Below are 25,590 nucleotides of genomic sequence, written 5' to 3'. Positions count from 1 at the left end.
ATCATTTGCAGCCAAAGCCTAAAAATATATTGGAACACAACATTCCATCTATCCATCTCTGGCTTTGATAGGCATCTCGCTCTGATTTCCTTGTCTGGCTCAGCCTGCTTCCTGTTTATTATGTACCGAGCATATCCAGCCTTAGTAAAGGAGAGAGAGAGAGAGAGAGAGAGAGAGAGAGAGAGAGCTGGCCTGTCAACACTGCCTCGCTGAGGATAACAGCCCAGTGATGACAGAGGGAGACGTCGCTAATGGTGGTGTAAAATCCAACAACAAGATGCTCTCATTGTTGACTGGCCAGATGGTTAAAACATCAAAGTAAGGGCAGACAGGCCTGAAATAGTAAATCTTACATCGTGTGTAAAACACTTAGATGTGGAGATTTTCCCTTCTTTGTGTTCAACTAGAGGAAACAAGTGAAGACTAATGAAAAAGAGATTTTTATTGATTCCTTTTTCATCCAGTAGGGGGGGAAATAGCTCTTCTTATGACTTGATAAATTCACTGTTTGTGTGTTGAAATGAATGGTTACCATTGACTAAAGTTTCATCTCATCTTTATTAAACCTTATTGGGCACATTGCAGCTATTGTTAGACATTGGGTAATGACCCATTATTTCCCCAGGCTTTAGCTTCCTGTGGCCTGTGTCATTGTGATTTTCTGCTATACTCAAGAGTACCATGTTCATCAATGTGCAAATTAATTATATTTTAAAGGAAACATTAAGAAGCCGATACAGACAGCCTATGTCTCCAAAGGCATGCATACTACACATTACCTGTGCACTTTGTGTGGTGGGTGTGTACAGCCCATTTGACACAGTTTGACAGTTTGGCTGATCAGCGAAGCCCAGTTGGATGTGTGACGGAGAGACAGTGTGGGAGTCGGCGAGGCATGGCTGGACCACGGCGGGCTGCAAAACGCAAACAACAAGTAGGTCACCGAGCATGCACACAATGCCATTTGTTGTTTTTATTACCCCATGTGTGCGACCGACCGGTACCCGCAGCCAAAAAAAGCTTAAGAGATAAGCTGGCCTGGCAGTGTCTTTGGCGTCTCATAAATAGAAATACTGTGTTTGAGTGTTATTGCATAACAGTGTAGGGCAGAGAAAGAGACAGCTAAAGACACCTACGTCGCGCAGTGAGTACGTCTCGTTGGCTCCTTGGCCCTGGCCTTGGCTTGGCAGGTACAGCGTGGGCAGGGAGGTATTGTGGGAGTGAAGGGAGGGCAGCTTATGACGGTCAATAGAGGCAGAGGAGTGGGGCCGCAGGGCACCGGCGGTACACAGAGGGGGCCTCATGCTGCGGCCCAGGCTATTAGACTTGCTCTCTCGTCGCTGGTACTCAATAGGTGACTGTAAGGCTGAAAGACAAAAGAACAGACACAGTTTATGAAGCTGTGTACCTGATTCTAAATGTTTACAGAACTTCCTTCAACTACCCTATTAACATTTTGAATGTAGATATAAGTAGATAAAGACTTTTAGATGTATTCATTTAGAGTATTTTTTAAGAATAACTTCTCCTCTGAAGGCATATTTTATATTATTACAACTGTTTTTATATATTTTTGTTCTATTATCACTTATGGAGCTATAATTATTTAACACTCGTATCTGCCTTATAATGTTTTATAAATATTTTATTGAAAGTCTGTATAGTGCTTATTGCAATATGGCAATATGCTATATAGGGGGTAAAAGAAAAGAATTATAGATGTGTCTGTGCTGCACAAAGAATTCAGTAAATGATGAAAAGGTTTAAGAGTATGGATGTAAAATGCATAGTAACATTTTGATATTCCTTTGTCAAAATGTAGGGTTTTTATTGAATATTAGATCCGAGATAAAATTGTTACCAAAACTATATGATTCTGATGTAGTATGATGATTTTTTATTCCTAACTTTTCTTTTTTTTTGGCAGGATTGGGCTTCCGAAGGCCAAGATAACATGGTAAAAAAAAAAAAACATCTCAACTAACAGTGATTTAACTGAGCTGATGACAAAGTTTATAAATAGAAAATATGCCAAGATGAAACATGATTTATGGACCAGGGAGGCGCTGGAGTCTGTGGAGTTCAGCTGGGACTAACCATTGAGGAAGTTGCGCTGGCTTTCCAAGATCTGAACCACATCGTTGACCCAGGCCCTGCAGATCTCAGGGGAGGAGGCCTGCAACTGGAAGCGCACCACACTTCCATCGGGGTTGCGTGATGTCAGAGTAAAGCGGGCGTCATCACCTTCCACACTGGGCTCCACCCCCAGGCAGCTCACCTAGAAACATCACGTCTGATTAGCATTTGCAGGAGTCCATCCTGCCGAAACTGCTTGCTAAATACTTCACCAACAGAGGCCCGCCTCTAAAAGTCCCTTCTCTGTGTGATGTGTTGATCTAGGCATGAATCTGTTATGTAACTCATAACCTGGGAGGAAAAGCTGCTCGCTAAAACATCCTGTTTAGCTGATCTGAGTTCACTGAGGCTCACCACCTTGATGCTGTTCTTGAAGATGTATCCAGGAAGGGAGAAACCTTTCTTCCTGTCGATTGGCTCGCTGAAGATGACCAGCTGCTCAAACAGGAAGATCCGTCTCTCCTTGGCCCGGGACAAGAAACCAGTGTCCTGCTCGGTCACGGTGAAGGTGTCCTGCTGGAGCAGTTTGCCCTGGGCTGTGATCTTCCCCTGTTTAAAAAACCCAGGAAGTGGTTACGGTTCCATTTTCTTGGGCTGAATAGTTGAGAGTTGTTTTGAAGGATGGTCTTAATTCCTGAGACGTACCTCGAAGCCTTGCAGTCTGCCCACATTCATCATGTCATTGCAGCGTTTTGGCACAAAGCACATCACTTCGACTGCTTTCTGTTTAAAACAACAAAGTGAGTTTGTTAGCAACAATACTTTGTTTTGCACGCACAAAAAAACTCCCTTTTTAAACCTGTGATTCTGAACCGGGAGACCCACCTCCAACTCCTCTGTGTCCATCCCAGCTTTGGTGTAATACTTCAGGAAGTCCTGCTCAAATAAACACAGCATGGTCACCAGAGCATTCCAGGTTTTAATGAGAGTAAGAGTAAGGTGAGGACATCTGGAGGAGTATTTATGGGTGTTGGAGCCACATTTTTATTTGAATGCCAGGGGGCAAAGCTTTATATTTAGTTTATACCAAGGATGTCATTTTAGGATTATCTTCTCATGCTTTTACATATTACTGCTGAAATCCTGTGGTAAGAATCTCATTATGTAATTTGCTTCTTCTTCTTTAGCTGGAGAGTAGCCTGAATAGATAATGCACCCGGTTTCTGCACAGAGGAGTGTTCGTCTGTGTGTGTGTGTACGTGTGTGTGTGTGTGTGTGTGTGTGTGTGTGTGTGTGTGTGTGTGTGTGTGTGTGTGTGTGTGTGTGTGTACGTGTGTGTGTGTGTGTGTGTACGTGTGTGTGTGTGTTTCTGTGTGTGTGTGTGTGTGTGTGTGTGTGTACGTGTGTGTGTGTGTGTGTGTGTGTGTGTGTGTGTGTTTCTGTGTGTGTGTGTGTGTGTGTACGTGTGTGTGTGTGTGTGTGTACGTGCATGCTTGTATGTTTACAAAGCCGTGACTGAACCTGCTGTGTGTCAGACAGCTGCAAAGTGAACACCAGGATGTGTGTGTGTGTGTGTGTGTGTTTGTGTGTGTAGGTGATGTTGTGTGATCAACAGCATAGCAGTGGCCTGCTTTTCACCTTGAGCAGCAGCTGGTACTTCATGATCCTCTGGACGGGTTTGATGAGCAGGTCGTTGAGCTGCAGCCTGTGGCCCAGCTGCTGCCGCAGCTCCTGACGGGGGGAGACGGACACAACAGCAACACCTCACCGGTCAACATGACAGCCGCCACGCAAAACACGGCGGTTAATGGCCACCGACATAGCCGGCACGATCCCTCTAAGACAATATCTCACAGGGATAATACTGTTTGTCTATGAGTCATGTGTTTACTGTCAATGAAAAGGAACTGATTATAATCTGAATAATAAATGTCAGCATGTATAATGTATCGTACTGTAGCAGATAGAATAACATTAAAATAAATAAACTTGAATAAACATTTAAGTCTATGAGGTAAAAATTCTAGACAAGGCATTTGAAAGGCATTTGTTTTACTATTTTCTGACATTTAACAAACAAACTAAATATTGATCCATTGATGGAGGTACTCACCTCAAAGTAAGTCTCTATGTACTCGGAGACGATGTGTTCCGACTTGGGCTTGTTCTGACAGTACACAACGTACATATGCAGACGCCGCTCCTGCATCACAAGCCAAACAAACGTCCCATTACAAAAAAACAAATTAGTCACAAAGCGGAAAATGTATCTTTAATTGTATAACAGATACATGAAAATGTCCCTGAAAGTGAGGGAAAACGTCAGTGGCAGTGTCTTTAAGCAGAGCCCTAATGATTTGTCTCACAGTGCTGGGACCTTTGAAGCCAACCCCGTCTGGTTAGCGCTTACTCTTCTGTGACTAATTGGCACGGGAGTGCAGATGTGGCAGTCTTAAGAGTCTTAACAGAGTAACATGTAGATGAGCATCAGGTTATGCATAATTCACCTAGGTTACCCTCAGTGTAACCGGAGCCTTTCAGAGACTGACGCCATGAGGCTGTACCTAGCAACGGGCTGCATGGCTCTGTAACCTAGAGACCGGCGAGCTGCTCCACCTGAATATGGACATTGTGTAACTCTGTTCGAAGACGGCTGCGTTTGAAACATGAGCGCGTCCGTCGACCAGCATTAGGTATCGTGGCGTGGCTGCGTGTTTTCAGGTGTTTATATGTTGCGTGAGCGAGCACACGTGTTGCATATTGGTGACATAGTTCTTGTTAAAAGCAGATTCTGCTTTTCATTAGGCCATGTTCCCAGTCTGCTTGTTTTCACAGTTTGACACCATGCTTAGATTTAGTTACAAGTTCCTTTATTCCCCCACAGGCTTTTTAAGTTAATTATCCAGCGGGCTGAGCCTTATTGGATTGTTTAAAGAGCTGCAGACAGAGAAAGAGGGAGAGTGAATACAGCAAAAGAGAGACACAGACAATTAACTTAATCATCTTCAGACAAGAAGCAACGACAAGCGGGTCAAATTACCCAGCATGTGTGCCCAGTCTGCATGTGCCACCACTTAACCAATATGCATGAATCTAATTTAGCTCTCTAAGCCCCGTGACCCCCATACCAGCTCAGGTACATTCAGTCTCAAGAACAATACACTAAACAGTGAATCTTTCTTTGCATGCATCGCTTTGCTTCGTTCTTCAGCCAGGATTTGTAGAGAAGAAGTAGGTCGGCGTCATTGGGGGGGAGAAAAAAAAAGCCTTCATATCAAAGAGCCTGAGCTGAGGGGTTTGTTATTCCTTGTCCTATTCATGTTGTCTTTTCTGCCTGTTTTTTCCCTGGTGTTTCCTGACCAGTCCAGCCCAGACTGGAAATCTGCCAGTATGTCGTCCGTGTGTATGTGAGTGTTTGCCGTGTGCACTATTGTAAAAACACAGCCTGGGCTGAGACGTATCAGTAACAGGGAAGTGGAAGGAGAGACACTGGCATTTAGCTGAGAGAGAGAGAGAGGGGGGGGGGGGCATAGGATAAACAGGAGCTCTGCGTGTTTTCTTAACTCTATTTACTCTCACCCCAAACAGCACAAGGAAGCAGACCCAGACACTTCTACTGACGTGGGTGTGTGTGTGTGTGTGTGTGTGTGTGTAGTGGTAGTCATACTCACGTGTTTAATGAAGAGCTGAGCCAGCCTCTCTGGCTCTGCTATACACTTCTCCAGCTCTCCCAGGAAGTAGCTACAGAGAAAACACACACACACACGCGCACACACACACACACACACACGCACACACACGCACACACACGCACACACATGCATCCCCAAAACGGAAGGTCAGGTTTGTCTCCTAACCTATTGTTCCTTTGTGCTCCACTCAGCCTCTAACACAATACTCTGCAAATCACCGTTTGTCTCATTCACTCTGGAGCAAACACGATTTTTCCACATCAAATGCAGGCTGTTTGAAAATCAGGGACTCACTCTTTATGCCAGTCAAATATTTGGTGAATGTTTCCGAAAACAATCTTGTCTTTTCCCTTCATGTCCTCCGGTATACCTTTGGAGTGCATTGTGGCCATGTAGCCCTGCGAAGAAATTACAGAGCTGCTCACACCCACAGAAACAAGCAATAACAGTGAGTCTGAATAACACCAGCACGTTTCACAACAACCACACACCAGATATTAGTGCGTTTTTACTAACTTCTCTGAACCCAAATGTGTCCAAGTATTTAAGGAACCCAGGGAATCAATCACTGTGCAACATAATATTCTTCAAACACATAATCTGTGATGGAGGAAGACACAAGTGTGGAGGAATGGTGATAAGGTTTAAGCTCCGTCTCTGACAGACTGGGTTTCCTCTCCCCCCCCCTTTCTGTCAGGACAGATAGCGTGTTCTTAGCTGTCTGAGGTTTACCTCCACTATGAGCCCCAGGTCCACCACATAGTGCTTCTCCGTCTCAATAAGCTCCATCAGCACATACCTGGAAAGATACGAATGTGACAGGATTTAGTGTTTAGAGTTATTTTACACATGCAAAAACCCTTTTTTACAAGTCCCAGTTCCCTAATAATTTGCCAGGGATGTGATAAAAGACAGTTATTTTGTAGGACGTATCCTGGAAATGTGATTTGGTTCTGGTTACAGGGGACATGGAGACACTGTTACACTTTCAATTACATCCAATTAATTAGTGTAACAGTGTCTTTTAGTCCACACAGCAGGATCGGCTGAACAAGCAACTACGCTTGTTCAAGTTCACACTCACCCAGGGAAATAAGAGTTTCAAGAAATGATCTCAACTCAATGTCCACTGGCTTTACCAGGGCTTTCAACTGAATCGCAGTCTTCATCAGGTAACAAGATTGCTCCATTGCTATGGAGGTAGCTCAGTTTTCATCAGATGACCCGAGTACAGAACTTCAGTCACGTTATTGCAGCTGATGAAGGCCGTGAGATTTGGTTGAAAGCTTCAGGGAGAGCTAAAGCAGTAAGTTAACCCTGAGTTAAGACGTTATTTTGTCAAATAACATCTTAACTCGTAAGATGAGCATGACTCGTAAGATGAGCATGACTCGACAAATGTGGAGAATAACGATTCCAACAATTCATATTCTCAGGTTAAATGTGCCTTTCAGGTAAATTCCTCTAGAAATCAGCAACTGGTTATAACCGTGTCACAGCACAGGGCTGCCTTATATAAAATATAAGTTTGGTTCTTTACAATGATCATACACATACATGCTTTTCTCTAAGGCACTCCTCCTCTCCTCCTCAGTGTCAGCCGCAGCCGACCATTGGCTGGAGGTGTCGTCCATCAAGACAGAGCCGCTGTCATCTGGAACAACGCTGGTGGACTGAGTGTCCTGAGGAGGCAGACACACACAGAGAAACGACTTATCAAAGGTCCAGTGGCAGTAATGGGGATCATGCCAGGAATAAAGTAAGCAAAGGGAAATAAAGAGCAGGAGAGAGAGACGATAATGATGCAGGTTGCCACGGTGACCAGAAAGAGCAGAGATCGGAGGATGAGATGATCTGATTGGGATTGTCACCGTTAATGATCCGTGCTGGGCACATCAGCCACAGATAGGTGGAGGGGAAGAGATTAAAAAGATAAAGAGTTGGACCAGCGAGAGGCTCCGTAGCTGTCAGAGAAGACAAATAAAGCTGCTTCTTGATAAGAGTTTTGGCTTCAGAGGAAGAGCGGCTCGCTCGCTGGCGTTTACATTTCTGATTTATGTTTGAATAAATAAATGATATTCTCTTGGCTTGCCACCTGAGGATTCAACCTCGTATGTAAATACATCACACAGTATCATTCTATTTCCATTTCTGCACCTACTGCAGCCAAAAGAAAGGCACGCAGAGGATAAACCCAAGGTCACTCTGATCTGATCGATTGTGTTCATGCTTTACACACATGACCTCATTTTCATGCTTTTTCCTGGAATTGATATGATTTCCTGTTTGGGTCCTGGTGCAAATATAGAGTCATTGTGCACACTGTAACAAAGCCTGCACAGACTAAAATCCTCACTAACTCAATGAACACAAGAGACCCTCATGTTTGTGTAACCTATTTCTCTTGAACAATATGCACACTTATCCCCTTTATATGGGATGACTCAAACTCATCGCTCTGTACAATTGCATCTACAATTCCCTCTATTTTTAGCCACGCTCCTCAGCTGTTTCTTTTTAGGCTATTCACTCTCTCCTGACTGTGTAAACTTATAGAAACAGCCATTTGTCTTCACCAAAATCCCTGCATGTCATTGTCCCAGTCAAGCAGAACCTCTCCGCCTTAAGCACATACACAAAGCTGCGCACACACCTCAAACATAGAGCTAATCCACTGGAAGGCGGCTACCCTGTGGAGAAATAAATAGGCTGCATAGATCGGATAGATAGACACATAAGCAAATGGAAAAAGCGACGGAACTTTCTCCTTTTCCCCTCTGGCCTAGTTCAATTTGTTCACCTGCCATCTCCATAATAAACTAGTTGGCATCTACAAGTCGTGAGCTTTGGGTGCTGTCACAGTGACGTGAGAGACGGAGAGAAAAAGAATGAAAGAGACAAAGCGTAGCTAAGTAAAGAGGCAGGGGTGTAGGGAGAGACAGAGAGGCTCCATAAAGACCCTCACTCCCCCAACTCGTCTTGCCCCGCATGGAGTGCTCCAGCCAGGCTGACAGGTCTCCCTGGCTCCCTGATCACTTCCAGATGTGCTCACAGGAAAAATTCTCCCCCCGTCTCCCTCTGTTGCTAGTTTTGTTTTTCTACTCAGAAGCCCATGAAAAAAAGTGAGAACAGTTCGAGTCTGACTCAAGAACAGTGACAAATCATTGTGTGTGTGTATAAATAAGTGTCAAGTAAGAAATACAAATCACATGTATAGGGCTGTGTAATAGTAGGATGCATTTGCTGTTTTGTTTGTTGTCTTAGAGCAAAATATTCAAGTCATACAAATATATTCTCTGCTTTATGGACTTACACACTGTTGAAACCAATAAAATGCTGCAAATCAGCAGTATTATGTGATATTTAAGGGATTGTCCTATAAAGAAATGTTCTTCATGGCTTTTATATGATGTTTTTCATCATATAGGAATATTTGCTGATGCTTGAAGCTGATGTGTTTTTACATTTCCAGCAGTGGCATGAGCAGTTCCTGTGAGAAACACAGTTACATGGTCTTCAGTGCTGAAAACTGCAATTTGTTTGCACTGTTGCAAGTCACAAGGGATTGGGTTTTGAAGGGATCTCACAATAACATGATTAATATTTGTGGGCCGAGCTGACAGACTCTCCTCGGGACCTTGTGATCTGCAGCTCTGGCTTTCTGTTTTTGACACCACATGTTGTTTGACTGCTGACATACAATCACAAGAGTTTCCCATTGACCAACAAAACATTTAATGTGTGCGTGTGTGCGTGTGTGTGTGTGTGTGTGTGTGTGTGTGTGTGTGTGTGTGTGTGTGTGTGTGTGTGTGTGTGTGTGTGTGTGTGTGTGTGTGTGTGTGTGTGCGGCAGTAAATACACCAAAGCACTGACCTCATCCCCCTGACGTTATGGCATTAATGGCTTTTGATGTGTAGTTGAGACTACCATTTCAACGCTCTAGTGTCAGTTCACCAATAAGAGATCCTCCACAATGCTTTCATGCTCAGATATCATTATTGTTTCACTGTGTACCGATAGTGCTGAGGCGCTGCTGATTCATGCAATACTACTCCAACGCTCCAGTGAATCCCAGTTTCTGTCGTAACAAAAAGGGACCCTCTGAACACTCGACTTCATTGCCACGAGCGACTGACTCCAACCGAGTGTTTGATGGAGAAATTAAAGCGTCTGTGCACACACAGCGTTTCTTTGTCTGCTCACAGAAGTGGAGTCAACTTTCATCACATCTGCCGTATTGTGCTCTATCCTATTTTTTCTTCAGGCGTGTCCTTTTGTAACATGTTGAATGTGAACCGTGCATCACATAGGTCACTGTCAAAGCTCTGCCCTCCGGTGCATCCACCTCCTCTGAGAAATCCTCGTGTTCGTGTCGTGTCTCTTACTTGTGTGCTTTATGTCCACATGCAGCTCTGAATCCGTGGTCGTGCATGTGGTTAGCAGTGCTCCTGTGAGCATCTGTGTGTGTTCTGTGCCTGATACTTGAACACCGCCAGCAGCAGCAGAGTTAGTCATTTCCAGATCTGGCTAGAAGGCCATGGAGACAAAGAGCACTGATGTCACCTCCCCGCCAGGCTGGGTCCTCCATGAGAATATTGAATATTACTGCCGCTGTCTACAATAAACTCTCCGCTAAAATGGACTATAAATGGGTTTACTCTTCAATATTTCCACTCAACAACTTGTATTAAAGCCAGCATCAGCTCTGCTTGTTGTTATTTCTACGTGAGAAGAAAATTACATGTGCCGACAGATACAACAGGTAGGATGGTGTCAGACCTGGGTGTTCGGCAGTGACGTGCAGCCAATCAGCGAGTCGGTTATGTAGGTGGGGGACTGTAGTGTAGCTGGGGACAGGTCCTCGGGGCTTGCCAGACCATCTTTCCACTCCTGGAACACATACACACAGAGTGTCAGAATAACAACAACATCAACATGATGCTAAATGTCTGGAGCATGCCGGTGCTGGTGCATCCGGGCGCCCCGGCAGCTGCACATGAATCACAGAACATGGCGGCGTGAGTTCCTGCGGGGACGAGCCAGCAGCGCTGCTGTTTATGTAACAGCATCGCAACCCGCCATGATACGGAGTCCTCCATGGATCAACTCTACCTCAAAACCTGTGTCTCCACTAATATGCTGGAGCTACCTAGTGTAAATACTTCAGAGCCAGTTCATACAGAATGTCTGATGAGACAGTGTGGGAATGAGTTTACTTATGAGGTGGTGCGTCTAAAAGCCGTCATGCAAGACCTTGTTTGATTACAGGTAATACATGTGACCAAGAAAAATAAAATAAAAAAAGAAGCATCCTAGCATGTTACAACTCTTCTCACCAGTTCTCTGTGGGTGACGGGCAGGATGGTGAGAGTCTCATCAGGCCTCGGGGGGGTGCCCAGCTCCTGGCTGTTGCTGTGGCTTTGGGTCGGAAGAGGTGGAGGCTTTCCCTCAAGTTTGCGGACCTGACGCTCCCCTTTGGCTGTGGCCCCGACACTGAGTTTGCGGACAGGATTGGTGAGCCACTTCTTCAGGGTGCTGACGGAGCGTCTGGAGCCCGGTGAGCTGGGGGCCGAGCTGCCAGATGCCTGCGGGGGCAGTGACGCCACGGAGGTGGAGATGCTGCCTTCGCTGCCTGCTGCCGAGTATGAGTCTGCAGATGGGGAGAAAAGAGAGAGAGACAGAGAGCAGAAGGCTATTGGTAAAACAGTGAGTGTCTGAGGGAGCAATAAGGTGGAGGTTGAAGAACTGATAAATGAGGGTTTAATGGGTCATAAGGCCAGAGTACACCCTGAATCTCTGCGTTCTGACCTCCACAGTCAATGAATCAATGAATCTAAAGATAAAAACAACAGTACAACAAGGGAACAGAGCTCTTGAATGACTATTAAATGAGGGCAGCTGGACTGGTGAGGGGTGATGGAGGACTGGAAGCAGAAGACGCATCAGTAAAGGGGCAACGTGAAACAAACAAACACTGTTTTGCAGTTGTTTTGCAGCGGACCATGTTTTTTTATGTGGGAGCTGTGCATCCAACAACATGACCAGCGCACACTTTGATGCAAGGCAGAAGGCAGAGGTCAAAATTGTGGATGTGAAAATTACTACGGAGGGGTTGCAGGTCGCCTGCTGCACAGTGATGTCAGGAGGACATGGGAAGTGAGCTGGGGGAGCAGGCTAGGACCGGACATCCACTTTAAGCCTTTGTAGAAGGGAAGATCCTTGCTTGGAAACTGTTTGTTTTTTCTGTCTTGTCCCCCATTCCCATCCTGCCTCATACAGCCGACTTCCCCAGTCCTGAGATAGCTCTTCCTCTGAGCTGCGCGTCTGGAGTGTTTTATCTGTTGTGTGCAAATGCAGTTCAGTCATGCCTCCCCATTCATCTTCTTGCCCTCGAGCCGACCTCTGACCCTAGACCACCACTTTCCTACAGATGGAGAAAACACTCTCTCCTGCTAAGAGTCGCTGCCATGGCGTATTATTATATATAATATAGCTAATTGTCAGCTGAATGTGACAAGGCCGATAACGAAACAACCTTTAGTTTCCAAGAAAATCCACTTGTATTGAATTTGTTATGCATAAAGGGACAACACTGACCTAATTTCACTGTTGCTTATGTGAGCCACAGAGGAAAGATCTTATCACAGATCCCAGTAATAAGACCCAGACTGCAGGAACCACGTTAACACAATCTTGCCCATTTTGTCAGTTACGCCTTCAATGGCAGAACCAGAATAAATTCACAATCCTCCTCAGTTTTCATAAGAGATTGAGCTTTTCCGCACTTCATTCATTATTAATTTTACTCAGAAATGCAACAGTAGCCACTGCACCAGTCCATATCCCCTCTTCTTTAGTGCATAAACTTAAAGTGCTTGGGAGACATCTTACCTCAGAGCAAAACAACTCATGCATATGAAATAACATCGCTGCCAGTCCACACATATTTAGGAAAAAAACATTGTTTATGGCTCCAACCACGTATTTCCACATAGACAGTATCTCTTTTGCGATCTTCCTCTGGCTTGACTCTCCATACATTTTACAGGCATCATGCATGTGTGTGTGTGTGTGTGTGTGTGTGTGTGTGTGTGTGTGTGTGTGTGTGTGTGTGTGTGTGTGTGTGTGTGTGAGTGTGTGTGTGTGTGTGATGATCCCAGGGTGGCGTATTCCCCCATCCACATGAAAGGCTGGAGCGTGTAAAAGGAGATCTGAGCGTGGCTGGATGGGGGTTGAACAGAGTGAAGAGCCAGGGAGCAGAGAGGGGTACAAAGAAGGGAGATGGCTAAACCCTGCGGGGAATTGACAGAAACTTTGAACAAACACTGGATAGGGGCCATAGACTGTAAGGCAACATAATAAAGTGCAGCAGCCTGGAGGTCAAGTCTCTGCTCGTGGAGTGTCTTAGCTGTAAAAGACAATAGGATATCAAAATCAGATGAAAGCTATTGTATTCATGGCTGGAATTGTAAAAGCCTGAAGCAAAGCATACACCAAGGGTGCCCAGCTGGAGAGAAGAGAAAGGATGTGAAAATGATGCTGAACACACATGATAACCCCGACCCCGGCTTCTCTGACCTCTAACGAGGCCCAGGCCTCGAGGTTTGTATTTCCCAGTGTTCCTCGCTCAGGTTCAGTCAGGCCAGGGTTTAGGGGTCACAGTGCAGAGACACAGCAACAGTAACACAGTTTCTAACCAGCTCCAGACATCTGCTGAGATAGCTTATCACAACAACCCAAAAAATATGGGGGGAAGAGAGGCCGACACCCTCTGCCTGGAAGCATTTAAAGTCAGCGCAGACAGCGGTGCGGCTTCGTGATTTGAGACCCGACGTCAGAATGACACAGTGGCTCTGTCCAATGTACAGATTTACAACCTGCAGAGTTTACGGCTTTTATAACGGAGATCGTTACATCTGCATCTGTCACCATGGTAACTCTGTTCTCCCCACTGATCGTTTTTCATTCGGGTTGGTTTCCCCGTTGACCCCGGAAAGCTTAATCTCTGTACTGTTATGAAACCTTAGGCCACCACAGGGACATCATTAACAGCTTTTCATTTTCTCAGTAACAGCAAGGAAACCGTGAAACACAAAGAGAGACGACAAGCTTCCCCCTCAGAGCAGCATGCCTCCGCTTTCCCGACACAGAAAAGGAGTTGATACCATTATACACCTACACAGACGGAATTGGGAGAAAGAAATGCCATCCTTCCCACTCTCCCTCCGTCTTGCTGCATGCCGTTAGTTCTCAGTGACATTCATCTCCATAATGGCGATGCTAAGAAAAGATGGCCCAGGCTGATTTTGTTAATGCGACTTGACTATTGTTCCTGTGCTATATTTAACAATCGAAGGCAAAGGGCAGCCGGGCTGCTTTAAGCTGGCCTGATCTGATCAGTTAATGCTGGGCTTTCACCAGTCGCCCACTCACTGTCTGAACGGCTGAGCGGAGGCCAGGTGGGAGGCTCGCCCAAAGAGTTGTTGTAACTTTAGAGCCAAGTGGGTTTCTGCTGCAGAGCAGCTCCAGAACTTCTGTTCACTCACAAAAGTGAAGTTTGACAGTACTCATCGTATTTAGGCACATCCAACTGAATCAAGCTTTGGAATCCTTGTCTGGCGCAATAACTTAAGAGCCGAAATGAAGGATTATTTCATTATCGATTACTCGGATGATGGTTGTCTTAATTAACTGATTCATTGTTTGGTATTCTTAGAGGCCGGAATGATTTCTTCAGATGTCTTGTTTTGTCGGAACCAGTCTAAAGCCCATCCATCCATCGTCTACCGATTATCCTGTATTCAGGGTCGTGGGGGGGCTGGAGCCGATCCCAGCTGTCATTGGGCGAAGGCAGGGTACACCCTGGACAGGACGCCAGTCTATCACAGGGCTGACATGTAATAAAACAACCATTCATGCTCACATTCACACCTACAGGCAATTTAGAGTCACCAATCAACCTATCCCCATCCTGCATGTCTTTGGACTGTGGGAGGAAGCCGGAGAACCCAGAGAGAACCCACGCTCTCACGGGGAGAACATGCAAACTCCACACATAGGGGACCCAAACCCAAACCCGGGACCTGCTGTGAGGCAACCGCGCTACCCACTACACCACCGTGCCCCAGTCTAAAGCCCCAAATATTTAATTTACTGACAAGGGAAATGGATGCAATGTTCCCTGAAAGGTCGTGTAAGGTTTGATTGAACATGATTGAATAAAAAATACATTTCCTGGCAATTTCTGTTTAAAAACAGACAACTTAAGGGCACATCACACAGGCAAAGCAACCTCACGTTTGCAGGCGGATGATGTGGATGGATGTGCTTTAAGTGTCGGTCCCCCCTCAAGAAGTTTGTTCCAACTTCCCATTATTGATCAGTTGATAAGTGGGTTCTGCTGAGCCAACAAATCAGGCTAAAAGCGTCAGCTGTAATGGAGCAAACCTGTTCACAGCCGCTCCACTCTAGAGCTCTCCGTCAACTCTACAGGCTCGTGGGACCATATGAGCAATACAGGCTTCACTGGACTCCACCAACACACACAAAGACAGACAGTTGTCCACACAGTTGCACATGCACATTTTCTCCATGGTCGCTGTCCAGATGTCTGTACACTTATCTGTCTGTCATAGTAAACAACACACAGCGGATCGGAGGCAGGTGCCCTGCTGGTCAAACACGTCAAACGCCCAGCTGAGTGTAAGAGACTCTTAGAGATGCCAATCAATGTAAGCACCTCACAGATCACAGCCCTGGGGTTCTGAAAGTGCAGCAGTCGACACACAGGGCACCTGAGTCATCGCTATCGGCTCTCAACAGCACGCTGTGCTTATCATCTTGATTCTCTATCTCTCGTTGGTTGCCTTGCCCACCTCGTGCACTCCAGCCCGGGCTCTACTTGTATATTACATTTCACCTACTCAGAGGAAATGGACACTCTTCCCATCAGCTATACCTGGGCTGCACCCAGGCACTCAGATGCTCAGACTGATAGACCAGTGAGACAATGGAGGCACTTAGCAACAGAAGCAAATGATCGGAAACCCTTTAACTGTCCTCTGATGAACTTTTGCAGAAACGTATTCCATTATTTTTTTGGAACTTTTGCAACTCCGGACGTTTTGCCTCCCGTCTCTGTCTCTTTATTCTCATTATTGGCCCCCAGGCTGTTCCGTGTGTCTTTTTGTTTGTGCTTCTTCCGATTCATAAATCCTGGCTGTTGTCTCTTTATCCTGTCCTCCCTCTTCATCTTAACTCTTTCCCTTTCGCAGCATGCATTTTGTTGACGCCGCCACCTCTTCTGCACCGTCACCCCCTCTTCCCTTTCTGCACTGCAGTGTTTTTTAGAGTTTGGCAGGTCCTGTCCCTGGATCAGGTCACACAGTTTCCCCCCCCTCTGATGCAATGCCCCGCTCTGTCCCAAAGCTGCTGAGAGCAGCACAAGCTTAACATGCAAAACCAGCTGGCAAGACGGGGACACAGGAGCAAGGGAACAAGTAGAGAAAATCTCTTATCTTCTCTCGTGGCGACTGTGACAGAACAGCTTAAGAAACTGAACCTTCAACCTCGGAAATAATCAAGTTGATGAATCTTTCCATTGAACATGAACGTGAATTTTAAAAGCATAAAGAGGGAGAGGCTGAGAGGAACAGCAGGGATTTTTCACGATTTAGGCAAGCAAATGATGGTTAAGCACACACGCCAGATATAAACTAAAAACTTGAGTGAGAGTGGAGAAGTGGAGTAGAGGAGGAGACGCTGAAGAAGACACATGTTGCCTTTTTAAATATACTTGAGCTTATAACCGATCTAGAAACAAGTTTGCAGAAGCACATCATCATTGTGCGTGTCGTGTATTTGCATGCAATAGCGTTTGGGGAGACACATTGCAGTCAGACAGACAAGTGAACAGATTTTTTTTTTGTCCTCCTACTGACCTACTTTCTGCAGGCACACATGCATACACACTGTTGTGATTCAAGTCACAGTCGAGGACAACAAGCAAGCCATCAGGGTCGATCTCCTGCATCAGGTATTTTTCATCAGCGTAAAGCATCAAAGCAATAGAATGAATAGATGCTGCTGCCATTAATCCTTTTGTCTTTGGGACAATGAAAGTGATTCAAACACTTCTCCTGATGAGAGCTTATGGGGAAAAAAGTGATAGATCCGCCACTAGTGCGACTGTCAAATGATGTTGACTGTTGGGTCAAGTGGCTTGGATTGCTGCACAGCTGCTCAACAAAGGTTTCAATCAATCCTCCTGCACCTCCTCCGTCTCAATCTTACTTTTACACAGAAAGATGCATAAGTAAGCAGTGGCGATCTCACCGCAGACACTATTTTTTTTCCTCAGCTGCTGGTGCAGCAGGCTCGTGGCAGTGTGAAACTGGAACCATGGTTGTGGTTACTGGGTCCAGACATTCCTTCAGAACCATTTGACATGTTCCTGGAACTATCTGCCCTTATTTCTCTTAATATAAGCTCTGGGGAACCGAATGTTGCAATATTCAGGGGATTGGTTCCAGTTTGGTCCAGTCACAATCGGCAGGAGAATACAGAGACACTAATCATGATTCATTTATTTCATTATTGAAACTAACAGAAATGGTCTAAACTCAGCAACTGATTTGTCTAAATGCACGCAACACGACGACGGGAAAAGCAAAGAGTACAATGGAAAATTGTTGCATACAATACTGTGTAGAAGAGAGAAACAGATTCTTCGTATTGATCCTATTGACTCTAGAATCGATCTTCCAAATGATACATAGGTATCTGTAATAGATATATTATTCTTCAACCAAGTTATCGGCTGTAAAAGCACGGAATAACTGCCGGGAGTGGTGCCCATCAGCGTGAGGCTAACATGCACTTAAAGCAGGCATAGTCCATGTAAACGAAGCACAGAGAAGCTCGGATTTCAACCCACACAGAATAACAACTTCATTACCTGCTCATGTAGCCATCACTCAGCTATATCGTGACATAGCATTGTTTACTACTATATGAATGCTCAGAATGTTGCTGCGCTCATATTTTATAGATACAGGCCGAGTGTGAATTGGGCCTGGATGTTTTTTTATCTGAATAAAGTGGGAAAATTGCAAAAAGCATCCTATAGATCATCACTATGATCATCTGGGTGCAACAACTCTCCAGAAAGAAGAAAGAGAGAGGGAGGGGCTCACACTTCTGTTTAGGGGTTAACAAGGGTGCCATTAAGCCTGATTCGGCTGAGATCACAAGACAAATTAAAAGCAGTTGTGATCCCGGGGCGGCTGTGGCAGTGCCGGTCGAGAGGTGGCGAGGAAAGCTGTCCCACTGTGTTGATCTGCGGATATAAACATGTGCTGGTACAGTTATTCTCAGTCAGACTTGATGGGCTTTCCAGGCACACATTCTCATTCCTTTCCATGGCTCTACACCTCTCCCCATCGCCATAGCAACGAAACCCAGAAGGGAGATGGAGTGGGGGACAGCCGCACAAAGATTGGCCATCATGAATTCAACCTACACACGTGGGCACACACACGTACACATGCCTGTCTGCGGCAAGCACACACACACACACACACACACACACACACACGTGTAATTGGCAATTGATTTGCATCAATATTTATACACTAACACCATTATGTGTAAAACAAAGCTGTGGGCACAAAGGATGCCTTTGAAAAGCTCATTCCAAATTCAAGAAAAACCATCTGCATCTGTCGGCTTTTGTCTATTTCAGATCAAATCCTGCATTTGGAGCAAGAGCTCTCCATATGGCCATTAAGAGGGTGTCTTATGAATACGTAAAATCCATTTCTAGCTTTATAGGAAGAACTAGGGCTCAGCTCTAGCTGTACATTAGTGGTCTATTCCATGCAGTGAACAGTGACCACTTCATGGCTGATAGAAATGGTACAAATATCAAATGTCAATTAGCCTCATTGCTCACTTAACTGCTTTCTTAGCCAACTGTAAACCGTAAGTAGTTTTCAGCAGGTGGCATTTGAATGTTACCACGGAAACAATTCTGACATAGCCAGGGGGTAATATCTTATTATAGCTATGGTCATCTTAGTTCTGCTGCAACAATAGGTTACACAGATGCATAAAAATAGATCATGAATGTAATGCTGGGGGGGGGGGCAGTGAAGATGCTGACAGGAAATATAAGGAGAGAGGAGGTTCAACACAGACATCCAGTGTCACAGCAGTTATTTACAGGCTTTTGTCTTAAGCTCTCGGCCATCAACTCTGCGTTTAAACCTCAAGTATTAGGTGCAATTCTGACTGATCTCTGAGCTAAGAGCTGCGTGTCTGGTTACAATCAATACCTCCTGACAACTGACAATCCCTCTCATCTGCTGACAAAGGACGGGTCAATTTTGTTGTGGAGCAGGCAGAAGCAAGGGGAGAATTTCTCAGAACTTCCCATTAAAAGACACTTTTTACTTTATACATCCTTCCATAAGACACAGGTTTCTGCTGGACTTAACAGAACCAAGAAGATAGGTCGGCTAAATTTTTGTCTTGATTTACACAGAATTTATTTTGTGATTAAGTAATACTTGAGATACTAAATAATTTCACGCTTTTAAGCAACCGATGAACTTGTAAATACCCTCTGATCACAGAGCAGCACAACAGCAACGCCCTATATACTGAAGATCTGTCTCTAGAGATGCAGTTAGCGGTTGCAACCTTAACCTCTTTGGTTAAGAACAAGGTAACCTTCCCCAGACACAACAGGCTGCTCTTCTCAGGGTCAGTGAATGTAGAATCAGCCTCATCAGCTTCTCTGTATTGCAGTCAAAGCTCAAGCACATTGATTCGACACAACTCCACTTTCAATATTATCACTTTCCACTGTTTGCTTTGCCTCGTGCACAGCTTTGGAAAGTTTCTCAGCGAGGCCTCTATCGAGTGTTCTCTGGGGAGAACTGTGGAGGAGAAGAGCCAGAATCAGAGAGCGTCTCTACGCCGACGGCCCGAGGGGTCACTGAGACGATCAATGAAGTCGACCTGTCACTACGCCTTACAGTAAGCATGTTACAATCTCGCCGGATGAAAAGATGTTCTGAGCAGAAATTGAAGTGAAAGTGAAGTTGTTGCACTGTCTTCAGTCTCACTTCATACAGTTAGAGTTGACAGAAAATCACAGGGGGGTTTAAGAACAAATGTCAGACAGCCTAAAGACTGCAGCCATAAAAAAAAAAAAAAAGCCATATGGGTTGAAAGTGGGGGTAGAATCGCACGGGGGGTGCGGCTCCTCTCCCCCTCTGCGCTGTAGGAGAATTCTTTCTAAACAAGGTATGGAATGCACTCCTGTGTTTCATAATTTGTTCCCTCATTCTTCTCCTCTGCACGTTTACAAACAGAGCCCCAAAGAAGAGGGGGGGGGGAAGAGAGGGAAAGAAAGGGGGACAGAGAGGAGAGGGGCATGGGAGCCCTGATCATATGTCAAGCCAAGGCCATTTAGTGGAGCAGAAAGGAAAGAAGAATGAATTGTAAAGAAAGGGAGATGGTGAAATGAAAAGAGTAGGGGGGGGAGACACAATTAATAACTGTCTGACTGGCTGCATGCCGACCAGTCTGAGACAGAGAACTGAAGGAAAGAGGAGGAGAATAAGAGAAATGAGACTGCCCCAGGAATGATCTCAGTGCTCCACTTGGTGTTCACATTCCAAGCCAGCAAATCATGCAACATTCAGCCTAAAATCCTGACCGTGTCATTTCCTCATCCAGCTGGGAGACTGGGAGCACTGGTTTGCTATACAAGTCTCCTCATCATCTCTCACTCCATTTCTGTGTGTGTGTGTGTGTGTGTGTGTGTGTGTGTGTGTGTGTGTGTTTTCCTCTGTTGCGTGTGCGAGAGAGAAACAATATGGAGGAGATCAGTTGCACATCAGAGAGGAGACAGGGGGGTTTGGTGGGAGGGCAAGAGGAGATGACGAGGTGGAGGGTGGGCTGGTGTGCAAGTTTAAAAATATCTCAGACTACCAAACGCACCGCTGGCCCACAGCAGTCCAGCAGCATACCTTCAATTTCAGCTATTTTTGTTGCTTTTTCCATAATGTCTGAAGTCTGCCTTATAAGCTGATGACACAGACAGTTTCTGCAGCTGAGACATAAAAAGACGAGCCTCTTCTGTCCGGGCAAAATTTCCCTCGCGTTTGCCAACTGGGCTGCTTTCTGTCAAAAGCACATTCGACTTGTTATCAAGATTATTCATGGGTCTCGGGGGTCTCGGGGAAACCTAGGGATCAAATTCCTGCATCCTGAGACACTGAACTCTACCACCTCCAGGGGCTGTAACACATCATGCATTCTGATGGGTCTGAGAAGGAGGGCGATGGGACAAAAATACTTTCACTACATCAAGTATTTTATTCTAAATTGCCTGGATACTGCTGCAAATTACCTGTGTGTTGGAGACGTGCCACGTACCAGCCTGCTTTAAGACCTCCACCGACATCCTTGTCCTCAAGAAGTGAGGATCAGACTTTAACGATGACAGACCCATCACCCTGACCCTTTGTAGTATGAAGTCTTTTAGTCCTGTCCCACATCAGAGCCCTGACTGACCCACTCCTGGACCTGGTGCAGACCAAACAACTTAGAGCTCAACTCTCTAAAGACATTGGAGATGGATTTTTGAAGTAATGCAGCCCCACCCACCCCTATCCCCCTGTGTGACACCCAGTCAACACTGTGGAGTCAAGGATGAAGGCAAAGTGCAGCATATCTCAGCTCTGCTGAGAAGATGATTGGCTGCAATCTGCCATCTCTCCAGGACATGTACGCCTCCAGGACACTGAGGCAGGCAGGAAAGATTACGGCTGACCCCTCTCACCATAGACACAAACTGTTGAAGTCACATCCCTCTGAAGTTCCTTGATACAAATCCATTGGGACCAAAACCTCCGGCCACAAATCAACAGTTTCTTCCCGACTGCAGTCGGGCTCATCAAGGCTCAGGACGCCCACTGAGTCTCTTACATCCTCTGGATAATTTAAACATCCTCGCACAATTGTACATAGACACTAATTGGACAATTAGTGTCTATGTACAATTGTGCGAGGACATGTAACATATCACAGGTCTAAAGTATTGGATAGATGTTTGCTACTGACTTGGATATACAATGTTTGTGTAGTAATACTTATTCAGCATGTTTCTAATAATGCAGAAAGAATTGACTTTATACTTGTGTATGTTTGTGTGTCTATGCAGTGGACACACACATGCACATGCAATTTCCCTTTCTACGCTTTTCCATGTCTTTCTCTGTTCTCCCTGTCTGTCGTTCAACCACGTAAATATACAGCATGTGTATGTGTCATTGCTGGGGGGTCCTTGCATGCATGGGTCAACATTAGCCCCCAACATTCACATAAACACACTCACAGATGTGCGTGGAACACATCAATGTACATACAAAGCAGCACAAAGCCTTTCCATCTTTACAGGAACACAAAGGAAGAGAAAGATAACATGACATGAGATAGTTGGGGAGGGAAAAATTGATATTTTGGGTCTGGAAAAGTTGTTTTTGTTGCTATGTCACTGTTAGAGCTGCAGCCAAGTCATTGTTAATCTAAACTCCCAAACAAAGTCAAAGCTGCTTACTGGGGTCCTTAGTAGGTCAGGGACATGTTGAGAAAAACACACAATCAAATAACTGGAGATATCTCTATTTGTGTTTATGAGAAAGGAGAGACAGAGAATAATATTGGTAATCATTCAGTCTTCTTGTAAAGCTAAAACGTAAACTGATTATTATTCCCCAAAACAGGAAATATATTTGGCAAATACTTGTATATAAAAATACAACATGTGTCCATCCTTATGTTTCACAATGTCTATTGTAACACATAAGTCTTGGAAATGTATGCCAAACCGATCTTGAATGCATTTCAGAAGTGCATTGTCTAATTAAAATTGTATAGTTTTCTTATAAGCTGCTTACAAATAAATATATTATCATTTCTATACACACATTCACGTTATATGCTTTTTTGGACAACATTCAGAAATAAATACTGTGCTTTTTCTAAGTATGCTGAACAGCAAATCTGCCTTGTTTAAGTGTAATATTATCTACCTATCTCTGTGTCAGATTTATCTCGGGGTGCTCCCAAATACCATAAGGCATGTGGGAGGCTGCTCCAGTTAAGATGTGATGTAGAAATGACTGTGTCCGCCTAGACTGCAGTGGTGCCATATATCATGCTTAACATTACCATTTATGTATAAGGAAAACATAGTCAGCACCACTGGGAATCTGTACACGCTTTCATGTGAATCCTTTCCTTTGGTGAATACGCAGGTTGCATTTCCTCCTTCTGGACTACAAGCAATTTAGGACAATATCAAACAATGGCACACCATCTATTTTTAAATGGTTGGTCAACAGTATTTGCTGGGAAGCAGCCCTCAGTAATGGTCCTCTGGCATCCAATCTGCTAATGTGCCGTGCGGAGCAGCGCTAACATCAGAGCTGAAATGATATTCTCTCTTTCATATTACCCATCTCCCCACCTGTCCATCTCCCTGGCCTTCTCCATCATGTTGAGTACTGCTCAGATCAATAATCCCACCCCTTCCTTCCCCCTGCACTCATGTTTTTATGTTGTCATATTTCCACGGACTATTTTTCATGCCTTCTAGCACTTGTCAGGGCTGTAATAAACCTGTAACACACACACAACAAACACACACTCTGCAAACACATCATCATGCTTAGCTAAGGACTGTATCCTTTTCTTTTTCATTGCATATTGATTAAGAAGTGAAAAATGTGTGGCAGTTTTTCTGACGCACTGCAGTCGCTCGTCTGCATACAAGTGAATGGGCTAAAAGCAGGACCGATGCTCATTCTGGGGCGGGTCATTAAATCGGAGTGACAGCAGCTGAAATTACTTCAAGTTTAGTCATTCATGGGCTGATTGCCTCATGTGAGCGCGCTGATCTGAGTGTGCGTGTGAATGGAGGCGTATGCCAGATACACATATGGTGTGGCATCATGGACTGCTGCACTGTGTGTCATGATCCAGCGTATACAAGTGAAGTGTTATTATGCCTAAGTAGGGAATGAATCACGCAGTTACACTATCATTTCCTCTTGTGTCAGTGGAGTGGCTTTTTTTAGAAGCAATGAATGGTGTCGCGCGGCGTACACGGTTTTGTCCGATCTACCATAAAGCCTTTGTTTGTTGTTGATGATAGTCGTATAAAACTCTTGCAGCTCTCACCAAGCCTTTATGTAGGGTTTTGACCCTGAATATCTACTGTGTTTTATTGAGAAAAACAAAACAGGGAAAAAACTCCCTTTCAGTCAAAGAGACATTATTTGATACTGTGACATGCTTGACCTGCGAGAACATTTTCTTGGTACTGCCAGAAGGCCTAAGGACTTTGGCTATTGGGTCAGACCTGCATAGTTCAGTGTTTTTCCTTTAAAAACCACAACAGAGACAACAGGGTCCCAGGTGTCAGTTTAGTTCATGCTCTTTCTAAACCCACATTAAACAAGTTTGAAAAGTCAAATGTATCAGATAAAAAGAGAAGAGATCAGATAATAAAGAAGAGGAAGTGCAATTAAAAATAAAAGTCCACCGCAGCCGATCCCCCTTTCCCCCTGACATCGCTTTAATTATAGAAACTGCTCTACATCAATGGAGAGGACTGTATGTGAGCAAGCCAATATAGAAATATACTTCACATGCTCGATGAAGAGGTTTCTAGCACAAAGCTTCACATTAATAGTTAAGGTACTCAAAGAAACCGCTGCAGTTTTATAATGTGGTTTCTCCATAGAAGGCAGAGCTCCCATCTTTCTCCTGCTCAGATTGTAAAATGAGATCAAGAGCTTTTTTCTGCCTTCTAAATGTAAACCATAAAACCCCCCTCATCTCGTCATGTCATGGACCCGAAACAACATCCTGATATGTTAAATCCAAAAAGACTATTGCGTCGTTGGAATAATCTAATTTTGTGTTTACTGAGATTTCTTTTAATAGCCTGAGAATGCTTCATATTTCCAATCCCCCTCATGTTTATACATCATGATCTAAGTGTGTGTGTATTTGCTGTGATAACATGGTGGAGGTGCAGTGGGGAGCTGCGGGCTATGGAAAGGGAGAATATCCATTACATAAGAGATTAAACTGAAGGAATCTGAGGTATGTATCCAACACCGCTGGCCAATAATATCAAAGCCCCCCCCCTCACCCCCCACTCCCCCCATGTGCAGAGCCTCAGCGGGGAGGTCCACTGTTTATCCCTTTGATGTGGGCTGGAAAAAAAAGTAACAAACTACAGCGTGGCAGCAGAAACTCATATCGTGCTATTAGTCACTGTTTTAATGTTCCTTCCAAGCCATTGTAACAACAGGTGTGTGTGTGTGTGTGTGTGTGTGTGTGTGTGTGTGTGTGTGTGTGTGTGTGTGTGTGTGTGTGTGTGTGTGTGTGCGCGTGTGTGTGTGTGTGTGTGTGTGTGTGTGTGTGTGTGTGTGTGTGTGTGTTTGCCCAAGACACAAATATTTGCAACAGCCATGTTGTAATCACACATCACACTCCTGGCTGTTTTTACTCAACCGCACTATTCTAATAGGCCGCTGCTGTTGCTGCTGCACTTCATTACAGCAAATGACAGAAAGAGAGAGAGAGAAAGAGAGAGAGGGAAAGAGTCAGCTCAGCTCTCACTGTTTGAGGGGAGGTGTTTCAGCTCGGCCCCCCCGTGTGTTTCATCCATCCACGTGCTGCACATACCCGACTGACACACACTCATGACGAGGACAGTGACTTTCCAAATCCTACA

General features: G+C 44.9%; 1 protein-coding gene across 6 annotated transcripts in view; it reads right to left on the bottom strand.

Annotated features, from left to right (window-relative positions):
- The window catches only part of arhgef25a (Rho guanine nucleotide exchange factor (GEF) 25a), a 39,423-nt gene that overhangs the window by 2,045 nt on the left and 11,788 nt on the right, over positions 1–25,590 (bottom strand). For 3 of the 6 annotated variants that reach the window (XM_084016068.1, XM_084016066.1, XM_084016070.1), the window contains 14 exons: positions 11,105–11,418; positions 10,548–10,658; positions 7,326–7,450; positions 6,501–6,567; positions 6,063–6,166; positions 5,748–5,817; positions 4,190–4,279; positions 3,715–3,807; positions 2,962–3,012; positions 2,782–2,859; positions 2,491–2,685; positions 2,098–2,278; positions 1,137–1,366; positions 780–914 (listed from right to left, as the gene is read on the bottom strand). In XM_084016068.1, the coding sequence (XP_083872194.1) occupies positions 780–914; positions 1,137–1,366; positions 2,098–2,278; positions 2,491–2,685; positions 2,782–2,859; positions 2,962–3,012; positions 3,715–3,807; positions 4,190–4,279; positions 5,748–5,817; positions 6,063–6,166; positions 6,501–6,567; positions 7,326–7,450; positions 10,548–10,658; positions 11,105–11,418 (1,844 nt within the window). The remainder of the gene's footprint in view (positions 1–779; positions 915–1,136; positions 1,367–2,097; positions 2,279–2,490; positions 2,686–2,781; positions 2,860–2,961; positions 3,013–3,714; positions 3,808–4,189; positions 4,280–5,747; positions 5,818–6,062; positions 6,167–6,500; positions 6,568–7,325; positions 7,451–10,547; positions 10,659–11,104; positions 11,419–25,590) is intronic. The other 3 variants (XM_084016067.1, XM_084016069.1, XM_084016071.1) reach the window with 1 other exon arrangement.

Source organism: Eutrigla gurnardus (assembly GCF_963514095.1).
Source record: "Eutrigla gurnardus genome assembly, chromosome: 8".
Taxonomy (NCBI): Eukaryota; Metazoa; Chordata; class Actinopteri; order Perciformes; family Triglidae; genus Eutrigla; species Eutrigla gurnardus.
This window is presented reverse-complemented; position numbering and strand designations above follow the sequence as displayed.